Source organism: Glycine soja, chromosome 11 (assembly GCF_004193775.1).
Source record: "Glycine soja cultivar W05 chromosome 11, ASM419377v2, whole genome shotgun sequence".
Taxonomy (NCBI): Eukaryota; Viridiplantae; Streptophyta; class Magnoliopsida; order Fabales; family Fabaceae; genus Glycine; species Glycine soja.
The window spans coordinates 45,058,427-45,070,266 of NC_041012.1; the positions used below are offsets into that span (position 1 = coordinate 45,058,427).

Genomic DNA, 11,840 nt, shown 5'->3' on the forward strand with positions numbered 1-11,840 from the left:
AGGTAAAAAGGATGAGTGCTTGCTGCATTTTTGTTTTTCTCCTTGAACCCACTCTCTGATGACTAATGAGATAGCATCATGTCATAGTCGAATAAAAACTATATATGGTGGTCAAAACTATAAGGAATTAAAGTGTATTTGACCTTAAAAGTCAACTGTCTATTTCCATTAAGTTAAAAAGTATACATTAGCGGCATTTATCTGCACTTAAAAATCGTTGTCTCTCTTACTGAAAAAACAGAAAAGAAAGAAAGAAATCCTTATCTCTTCCTTTATATGGATTGAACATGTCTTTATCCAAAACCACCCTATAAGCACTGGCTTTGGGGCATTGATATTTAAGCCTTAACAGAAAATCATTTAAAGTTCTTGGCGTTAACTGGAATTTTTTATTTCGGTTCATCATTTTCTTTTTCTAGTATTAATTTCTCATACATCTTGAGAATCAAGTTGCCTTTTATGAGTTTGGAAATTAAATCGATTGAATTAAATATTTTCAAAATAACCAAGCTCTTAAAATCATTTTGAAGTAAATAAGCGAAGTAGAAAGAGGAGACAAACACTTAAACACTCAAAACAATTTTTTTTTTAAAAAAAAAAACTCACTTGATTTAGATTCCTTAGCATACTACAAATATAATTTATATCTTTATCAATCTAACTGAGAATATCATTTACTTCCAATTTGGCTTCAAGTTTCTTCATGTGTAAGTATTCAAATTTCTAGAAGAATCTATCGAGCTTGTTTTACAATTGTTAATTACACTAGATTTTTTTTTTTTGAAAGACATTAGAAATTTTCTAAAACTTTTCATAATCCATTGTTGCATGATGATGCTAAGAGCATGTTGATCCAATTTATGATTTGTTTTGTAACGTGTTCCTTTGTTGTTAATTTAAAGCTCCTTCATTTTCAGTTCATCGTATCCTTGTTGAAGAACAGTCAAATCATTTAAGAAACTTGGCATATTTGAATTTCTTAATTTCATTGCCAATTAATGGACTAATACAGGGATATTATATATACACTTCTTGATACAGTAAACATGCCGGACTAATACATGGATATTACTAGAAACTATAAATATAAAATATAAAATGGATACATAAAAGAATACTATAATTAATAAAAATACATCAATCAAATTTAAATAAATATTATAACCAAGTGATTGAATATAAGTGATTAATATATTAAAGTTAAGATTAAATTATTTGAGTATTATTCGAGTTTGATCTTTTTCTTAAATTAATATAAGTGATTAATATATGCTGCCACAAGCTCGAACGATGATTGAGATCGAGAAATTTTATGTTAAAAATCTACTATTACATAGAAGACAACCCCCATGTGTAGAAGAATAAATGTTATAGCTGGCTTAATTAAAATTTTGTACAATTCATCCAAATAAAATACAAAATAGCAAACAATTAGTTCCAAAACGAAGAAAAACAAGAAATTAAACTACTACGATCAGACACCCCCTTCCTCTCCAAACAAAAAAAAAAAGGAGAAAAATAATTCTCTGACAGCTCCCATGCATACCCAATACAAAACCACGATGCTTTGTCCCCTTATTCCACCCAACAAAATAAAAAATCATTGAGAATAATTTTTATGTTAAAAAAAAAGTGTAATCTGAAGAAATCATCAAATCCCAAAATCCCAATCCAACCCCCAAGATATAACCAATTTTCTTCACCTTGAAAGCATAAAAAAAAAAAATCTCCAACCTATTTTCAAGCATTAATCCACTTGTGAAGTTCCTACCCTCCAACCCCCATCACTGTGTCAGGGTGCCCCCACACCAACAACATTGATGGGGAACACATCACGTGAAAGTTTTCTAGTTAGCATGAAGGGACATTCATTCATTCATCCATCTACAGCACTATTCCTTGTCTCTTCCCCCTCAACTGAGGAGCTGCTCCTTGTTGTCCTTGCATCCCAATGGTTGAGACACTGCTATCGGCTGCTGATGATGATGAAGTTGCATTGGTTGTTGTTGTGGCTGTGATGTTGGTGTGGTTTGTTGAAGATTGTTGTTCATCTTTTGTAGGTTCTGTTGGTGATAGATTTGCCTTAGTCTCTCTATTTCCTTCTTTAATGCTTCTTGGTGAGCTGAGAGTAAAAAAAATATATACCTATCTCAATAATCATGATCATGGTGTGCTTTTGGAAGTTCCAAAGGTCAGTATATAATCCACAAAAGATGGAATGAAAGAATACTGTAATTCTCATTTTTCTAAAAAATATATATATGCTTTTGCCTAGGCAATTTCCCTCTGGAAGATTTCAAACCTAGATATCAACATCAACATATATATGAAGATCAAGAATCTTAGGATATATATGACTTACGTCTGGTTGGTTAGGTCACGCACGTATTATATACTATTATTCACACTTGTAACAGAAGGAATAATCTTTTCACAATAATATTATATTATAATATGAAAAAGAAAATCTCGAAATATACATGTGGATTGCATTAAATAAATTAAAGATGACAGTCTTGGTTCTTATGATAATTGTTGTAAAATAGTGGTCATAAGAGAATAAGTTTGAGTCCGATAGAAAAGAAAATGAAAAAAAAAAAAGATGGAAGAGAAAATATTTGAAAAAGGAAAAAGAACAAAGCATTATACCGTCTTTGAAAATCTTGTCTTGGGCCAAAGCAGCAATGCGTTGCTTCAAGGCACTATTGTCGACATTAAGAATCAAACGTTGATGGTCCAGGAATGCAACTCGAGGTGACAATGCTGATACCTCCGTCTTCATTAATTTTAACATTTCTCATAATTAGCACAAGTCTTATATACTACTACTAGTACTACTTAACATTTATGTTCTTGGTGCAGCATGTGTATATATATTATGAAAATTAAATTAAACTTATTCACCTGCAAAGTTGTTACGCTCCTTTCAAGCTCAGAAATGTATTGCAGCTTTCTTACCCTTGACCTCTGAGCTGATTGCCTGTTAGCCAAAATTCTGGTTTGCAAACAAATCATAACAATAAAAAATTATATTTAGTTTGGTATATCTACACAAGTTTAATTCTTGTACGTATATAAAATCAATCACTTAATTAATTTATAAGGTTAAGTCAAAGTAGCTTGAAAGGAAAACGGGTACATGAGATATAATTGGACGAACATAATTAACTTCTGCACTCAACCAACTCATTTAATTGGTTTTATAAAATTAATTTTGTTAGATCCAAATATATAACTATCAAAACTCATTTAATTGGCTTTTAATCCAAATATATAAAAAATTATTCTCCCGGAAAACTATAGCTAGATATAGTTAATTATAAATACCACAATATTCGTTTTTTTTATAATGCATTTCATTTTAAAGTGTACTCATCAAAATGATAATTTGATAATGTATTTCTTTATTCTTTATTATTAAAAAACGGAGTCTTTGATCAAAAAATTATGTAGCATACACAGCAAGCCACTTGCTACTAAACAAGTTATTATTCATATTTAATATTAAAAAAACTCCATACTAAAATTTAATGTGTAAGACATTGTATATATAGATCACTCAGTAATTTTTTGACGATTAAAACCAATTATTTAAACTCATGAAAGTAAATTATGTACTTTTAACTTAACAAACTTTTTAGTAAAATTTATGAATATTTTTTATTCAAAGTGTTAAATTAAATTAGAGTACATAATTTATGTATTAAGATAATTTCAATATTATTATTTAATAATAAATTATTATCTATAATAAATTTATTCACTTTTACATTAAAAATCTTAAAAATCATACATATGTAATTTTTTATTAGTGAAAGTAATTAAATTCAAAAAATAAATTTGTTAGTTAATATGTGAAGAGTTTTAACTCGATTGAATAAAATAGGTAAAGTATTATAAATATCTTAATTTTTTTTATTCTACTGATAAAATAAATTAGTAATTAATATACACCTGAATTCTACTAAGTACTAACAAGTAGTTTATCTAAAAAATAAAATCATTTTCATTAATTGTACGTGCATGGGAGGTGGGAAATTAAAGTACTATAAAATACAGTATAAAATAGTAATGCATTATACAGCAATAACAATAATTAATATTTGGTGTGATTAGGAGTACCTTTTGACCCTCTTGGGATCAACAACGGTTTCAGTGCAGGTGGCGATGGCGGAGGGTTGCGGCGCCGCCTCCTCATCCTTGTACGAGCTTTCCTCTTCAAGGGTTTCCGCCTTCGGCTTCACGTCCAGCGCCATTTCCATCGGCTTCTCCTCGCTGCTGTTTTGGTCGGAGGCCGGCGAGGAGGGGTTGGACGCCGACGACAGCGGCGGCGGCGGCGGCAGCGACGCCGCAGCAATGTCGTCGGAGAACATGGAAATCAGCTGGTCCTCGTCGAGCCGGTCGAATCCGGCTCGACATTCCTCGAGAAAAGGCGCCTCGAGGAATGTGATGGAGTCGCTGGCGGATCGCCGGTGGGCCCCCCGCCGGGCCGACGAGAAGTCGAGAAACTCGTCGACCCATGAAGGCGGCGGGGGAGTCGTAGTGGCGGTGGTAGTTGAGGTTGTGGGGTTGAAGTTGGCCATTGAGGGTACCCTTTGGTGAGGGAAAGATGGCCAATTCTGGGGTATGGTTGGTATTTTAGGAGGTAATTGTGCCATTACCTATGTATGTACGTGTGACCCCAAATATAGAGAGATACCGAAATTTTGTGTCTACTGCGTATAATGGCCTTTGTGTATCTAAGAGTGTGTGTCTGAGAAAATAGAGAGAGAAAGAGAAAAGGAACAACAGAGATCCCAACAACCTAACCAACACACAAACAACCGCAAATCTTAGTTCAAAATCTTGTTCTTGGGTTTCTAAAACCAGCGGGAGAGAGATAGTATTAAAGAGATGATGAGAGGCAATGCCATTGTGCCATGTAAAGCCTCATAATGGTGTTTTTATTCATTTGCCATAAAGTTTTTCTCTTTTTTATTTTCTTTCTTTCTTTATAGCTCCTTTTTTTCCCTCCCTTTTATTAGATTTTGGTACGTGTTAATGTAATGTTTGTTTTTGTAAGAGAGAGAGAGAGAATGAGAATGAAGGAGAGGTGGGTCACATGGGAGGGGATTAGAGACAGCTAGCAACAGCTAGCTGGTGAAAGACTCAACGGTTTTAGTGGGAAAATTGGAGTGTTGTTTAATAACTATAGGAATCAGCAACCACGTGCAGATGTGACCCCTTCACTTGGCATCCATTGGCTCATGTCATGATACTGTATACCGCCATATTATAAAAATTTCATTTCATCCCTATAGAACTTAACCTGGGTAGTTTTTATTTTTAATTTTTTTACCCCTTTCTTTGCCTATAAAGCTTGGTCTAGAGAGTGTGGCAGTTCCTCTTGTGTTGTGTCCTATCCATACAGCACTTTAATTACACTGGGATAATGGGACCACAATCAATGCTTGGCCTTCTGGTTTTCACATGGTCAGTGTGCCATCAAAACCGTTCAATTGATTATTCTATGCATAATCATCTTTTCTTTATGTGTTTTATTACCATTTTTGGATCGGATTAATGGACACGGCTGGCACCCGGTATTTGTACTTTGGTTTGGATCAGATTTTGGTTCCTTTTTATATGTTTAATCGAAGAGTGTGCAATTGGGTTTTGATAATTCAATTGAGTATTTTGGCAAGTTTGTGGTTATGGGGGGTTTATTTGACAACTAAAAAAGGCATGCAATGTGGATCATTATTTTTTTCCTTGGTACAGTTACATGGGAGATCTTGGGGCAGATTTAATTAAACTATGGGATAGTGGTATGTATTGAGAAGATATATAACAAGTGGATTCAAATCAAATTAAATTCAGTTTCTTTGAGTAAGGTATTTAATTCAAATCTTAAAAATAAAAAAATATTTAATATAAGATAATATTTCATTAAAGATAATCTATCAGATTTTTTATAAAAATTAATTATAAAAAAATTAGTAAATATTTTATACCAGGTGATTGAAAAAAAAAAAAAAAACTATTGACAAGATATATACAGGGACTTTGGTTAAGGATGGATGAGCTGTGAAGAGAAAAGGGTTCTGTAAGAATCATGTCCTCCATCTCCCCCATGTGAAACTCTTTGTAATAACTCAGCTTTCTTTGCTTTAAATATCCCCAAATCAGACTCACATGGGAAGATTTCTGTTCCTGTTCCTTGCCTTCTCCACTGAAATTCTGGGTAGCTCCATCATTTCATGCTGGCACTTATGTTATATATTTACTTTTTAAAGTGAATGTACTTAGGATGCACTAATAATGATTAGGGGAACAGATGGAATAATGCATGTTAACTAATGCCTATTGTTTAATAGCTTTGTCTTTGTATTTATCACTTAACGCCACCCACTTTTGAGGATGTTCTAATTATTTGATTAAATATATGTTTGTAAATTCGATTCTTCATGAGGGGGAAAAAGAAATTTAGATTCCTCATGAAATCATTAAATTAATTCTTTAGAAACTCATCATTGTGATTACTAACATATTCCCTTGAGATAACTATGGCCATATATATTTGAACTCATAGTGGTTAGCTGTCCTCGATCTCCATGGTCAATGAACATAATTCCACTAAACATTCAAATATTCTCAGCGTAATTAATTAATCGAAACATAAATTAGAAACTTAATGTTATTTTATTCCAGTCGTGATTTTATTGTTATAGTCTTGTTAATTAACGTCCTAAAATATTGATTAACTAAAAAATACTAAATATATTTTGTTAAACATTTTTAATTATTTTAAAAATAATTATTAAATAGTTTTATATATATGTTTATAATAACAAAACATTTTACTTTTTTTTTCATTAAGGAACTAATTAGTGTTTGGCTTGCCTACGGAACGTACTAAAGTAAGTTAACCAACTAAGTTCTGATAGATACATTATTAATGAATTAACAATAATTAAAGGGTTTGCATGTGCACTCCATGACTTGGTTACGACTATATATATAAACACTACTACTTTAGTATGTGAAATATACAAGATGAATAATTTACTTTTATATAATTAGAATTAATTACAAAAAATTGAATATATAAATTATATTAAAAAATTATAATTAATAATTTTAATTATGATATAAGATTATTTTTAACTATTGATAATATTTTAAAAAATAATAAAATTTAAGTTAGAGATAAAATTCATAAAAAGATGTAGATTGAATGGGATAAATAGTTAAGAAGATCAAGTATACACATCAATAAAAGTACAATATTTTGAGATTACTAATTGGGAGATAAAATTTTTAGCTAGTGTAAAATGCATTACTAAGAAGAGAAGAGAGAAAATGTATAATTACGAGAGTGAGGAGAGGAGAGTAAGAATCATACTTTTAAAGCTGTGTATCCTAATTAATAAAAGAAGTAAAAACATCACACTTTTTTTGTATAATAAATAACGGCAATGAGGTTTAGATTTGAGACCTCATGCAAATTATCTAAACTCCTTATCATTAGACTGGTACTAGTGACTACTGAATAACAACTATCAACATATTTTTTAACACATTCTTTATTGTTACTTAAAATTATAAAAAAGTAAAAAAAAATCATGAGTGAAATTCATTAAATAAGAAATTTTCTTAACCAACTTACTAATTAATTTTTACTACTATTATATTTAATACATTTTAAATTTTAACAGTTTTTTTAAATTAAACATATAATTATATGCAAATCCAATGTTATAAAATTAAAATTTCGTTGCATTTTAATTATATTATTGTATTTAATTTATAGATAGTATTTAGTAACAAATACACAAGTTAGTTTTGAAACTAGCTAGAATACCATATTACAATATGATTTTGGATTATGATACAAAATTAGGCCATGATAGTAATGTAAATTAAATATCTTAGCAGACTATAATTGTGATTATTAACTTAAAATAGATCAAATTTAAAATATATATATAATAAAATCATATCAGTGAAAAGTCGTAATACTTGAAAGAAAAAAACAAAGGCATAAAAAGTTATCAATATAAAAAATATATACAGAACATTTTAACGGTTAAAGTAAAGATTAGAATAACTTTTCCTTTCATTTTTGTTTTTTTTTTTATCTCTCTCCTTTTCACCTCATCCACTAAAAAATAGGATCACTTTTTCCGGTGTAAAATAACTTATCGCGTCTGAAATTAACTTCAATTTTGTGATCCCTAGAATTCTTAGGGTACCGTACATACGATTTAAGAAGAAAAGGGCGTACGTAATCGTAATAACTAATGAATAAGAAGAAGCATAATTGCACGTGGGACGACCAACAACAACAAGTCTTGCCTGCCTGTCTTTTTTTTTTTTCTTTTAGTTTTAAATTTTGAATTAAATAATAGTATATGCATAGCATGGTATTATTTTGCATTTATCTAATCTTTATCATTTAATTATATTTTAACATCCATATACATTAACGGCCTAATCCCATCAACTCGTACATTTGATGCACATAAGCACCAAGCATAGCATGTAATTTGGTGAGATGATAAATAATTGAAAGCGCCAACACAGTGGACGCGCAAAAACACATTAATAAAAGAAGAAAGTTTGATGGGGGGACCATTTAGTAAAGTTTCCATACGCATTTGTGTATTTTGGGTGGAAGTTGAATTTTGCTGTTCCCTGTTCAGTCCGTATATGTAAATATGAATATGGAAATATATAGGCTTTCTTTTTCTCATGATTATGTTCAGGGGATATATTGGATTAAGATTTTAAAAGATTATTTTTTAAAAATTATAAAGAAATGCTATGACTTATGAAATTTATTAACAATACTTTTATTATAATTGAATTTTAATGAATTTATATCATAAAAATTTAAAAGATTTCTTTTGGTATTAAAGAATGATTTTAGCAAAATTTTTTGATTTCGATTGATTGAGATTGTTTGATAAATGTTTTATATTAAAATATTTTGTGAAATTCATCAAAATCATTCTTTAAAAATCCATTGAAATTTATACATTTTTTAATACCAAAAGACTTTTTATAAATTATAAAAAATATTAATTAAATACCATTAGATTTTGCTGTCTTACTTAAAAATTCTTAAAAGTCTTAATTAAATATCACAAGACTTATTTATATTATTTAAAAATTCTAATTGAATACCACAAAAAAATTATAATTTTTTAAAAATTCTTTAAAATCCTAATCCTATACACCTCCTTTGTTTCTTAGCTATATAACAAGTATTCACTTTTTTAAACATGCTTATAAAATACTATCCTCATAAAGATAATAAAACTTACTTTAGTGATAATAAGTTTTAGAAGAGTAATCTCTTGACTATTGAGTTTGAAGATATTTTATTTTTTGAAGAAAAAAGTCATAAGTTTCAATCTTATGAGGTATGTTGGATTAAGATTAAAAGGAATTTTAAAATATTTTTTATGATATAAATTCAAACTATCATTAAAATACACAAAAATATAAATTCAAACTATAAAAATTTAAATTATCATAAAAGTCTTGTAAAGATCTAATAAGTCATAATATTTGTACGTAATCTTTAAAATTCAAATGACTTTTTTATGCTAAAATATTATTTTAAAACCATAATCCAATAATACAGCCTTGTTTAAAAATATATATAACATCATAACTTTATAATACAGTTAATACTAAAAGCTAAAAATAAAACATCATTTCAAAACTTTTTAACATTTAAAATACATACAAGTTAAAGTTCATATCAAATATATAATTATATTTAAGTTTGAGTTTCAATGATAAACAAGTATATTTAATCATTAACAATAAGAAGCTCACGGAGAATAAAAAACAAAATAACAAATATATTAAATATTTTGAGAAATATCAGAACGACATTTTTTACTAACTCAACAAATTTAGCTAATTTTATTGGTTTTGACAAGTTTTTTTTTCCAGTTCTTTAACCATATTTTCTCAAAGTCAATTCTAATTCTAGATACTAGACGGTCCATGTCCATTTTTCAAAACTACACTCCCACGCGGCAATAGTTATGAACTTTTCATTAATTAATGACTATTGAAAAAGAGTATAAAAAAAGTTGTATTCAAAATAAAAATATATATACTCACATTTTTGTACGCAAAAAAATATAGCTCCCATTTCAATCTTAATCAGGAGTAACAAACATTACATCATGTCGTCTACATATGGTACGTACAAGGCTCCACTTCATGCCGCCTGTAGCAAGCAACAGCAGACAAATCTTAAAAACATGGTTTTGCCTTGTTATTTTAATCTACAACATACGTATTTTGGGGTTTAAGATACGATATGTCAAGAAATTATGTGCACATTGTGTCATATATATTTAAGTTTCATTTGCAGTAATATTTTGAAAATTGGATTGATTGAATAGTTGAAACTGTAAATTAATTGTATTTTTTTATCCGAACATTATACTTCAAGCATAAATTTAATTAGTTGAATCAATTTAACAATTATTCACAAGCCTCACCAAATATTAATTACGGGTTTTGTTTTAAAATATTAGTTTATAATCCTTACAGCATGTTCAATGAAATTGTGTTAACTAAGTTTTTTTTTTAAAGTTTTTATGAATTCTCACAGTAAATAGTTTTTTTTTTTATCCCAATGCTTATATAACAAAATGTTGCTTAACAATAACAAAATATCTTTCTATCTAAGATGAGCAGAGAAGTAAAACGGTTGGGTTTGTCATGCTTGATTGAAAGAGAATTAAAAAGATTAGTTGAATCTTTTCTTTACATAACTTTGAAAAGTTAAAAGCATGATACATTAGTTTCAATTTCTCTGAAACAAGAAAATTTGTCGGTAGAGATAAAATTGATTCTAATGTTCTCTATGCCTCAAAAGAAATTAATTAATTTTTTACTATCAATTGAAAGATATCCTTAATGAAAAAATAATCTTTCCAAAAAGTGTCGAGATCATTAAAATAAATGATTTATCTTAATAAAACTTTTTTTAGTCACTGATATTTATGTAAAATATTCATTATTTATTAATTTTATTGAATTTAATCTTTGTTAAAAATTTAATTGATCATTTTAGTATGATGTTTTCTCTCCATCATATTTTTTTTATTTATAAAACTTAAATCTAAAATCTTACTTTATCAGACTTAATCATATGCTAAATGTTGCATCACACTACGTGATTGATTGGTTGAAGGCTCTCAAATTTGTGCTGTGTTGTGCCGTACTTGTATTATTTGAGGCTTGAAGTTATACTAATACAAGACTTTGAGGATTGTGCATTAGGTAGCTTTCCATTCTTGGCAAACTTTGTGGCATAAATCAAGGAGAGACGCGTGGGATTCTCATGTGAAGACAGTGAGGTATTTTTTTTTTTTTCGTGTGTTATAAATAGTGTCAACAATTAGCGTAGCCCTAGTCCTAGGCATCGGAAAAGGAAAGGATTAATGTTTTTACGTACGTGATGTTCGGGAGTCTTTACCTACCATTTTTTCTTTGTTTGAAGTGGTAAATATTTTCTGTATATATTGCTATACAGGATTTCAGGTGATAGCTTCCAACAGACTAACAGAGAAAGAAAGAAAAGTAACAAGGCCAAATTGATTGACAAGTTACGTGATTATAACTGACAATCAATCTCAGTTATTGGATTAGACTAAATTATAAGGATAAAGAAGGTGGGAGGTGTTGATGAGGGAAAAAAAAAATAGGAGAGTGGATAAGTAAGAGGAAAAAAAAAGAAGACAAGTGTTAAGGATCAAAACATAAAATAATTTACTTGTATAAGAATTAAAATGAGTAGTTTTACAAAACACATATACATCATTCAT

General features: G+C 29.1%; 1 protein-coding gene across 1 annotated transcript; it reads right to left on the reverse strand.

The window, feature by feature from the left end:
• Positions 1 to 1,350: 1,350 nt before the first annotated feature.
• Positions 1,351 to 5,006, reverse strand: LOC114374366 (basic leucine zipper 61-like). The gene is made up of 4 exons (XM_028332004.1): positions 4,123 to 5,006; positions 2,905 to 2,995; positions 2,650 to 2,776; positions 1,351 to 2,122 (listed from the first exon to the last, which is right to left on the reverse strand). Exons 1-4 carry the CDS (start codon positions 4,656 to 4,658, stop codon positions 1,914 to 1,916), a joined length of 963 nt encoding a protein of 320 aa, XP_028187805.1. The 5' UTR covers positions 4,659 to 5,006; the 3' UTR covers positions 1,351 to 1,913.
• Between the last annotated feature and the right edge of the window lie 6,834 nt (positions 5,007 to 11,840).

What these genes read in the sequence shown, in the direction of transcription:
- LOC114374366 (XM_028332004.1), bottom strand. Translation starts at nt 4,658, where the DNA reads ATGGCACAATTACCTCCTAAAATACCAACCATACCCCAGAATTGGCCA. An exon ending in GATCCCAAGAGGGTCAAAAG is followed by an intron (nt 2,996 to 4,122) that starts GTACTCCTAATC and finishes TTTGCAAACCAG; the next exon opens with AATTTTGGCTAACAGGCAAT. An exon ending in AGACAAGATTTTCAAAGACG is followed by an intron (nt 2,123 to 2,649) that starts GTATAATGCTTT and finishes TTTTACTCTCAG; the next exon opens with CTCACCAAGAAGCATTAAAG.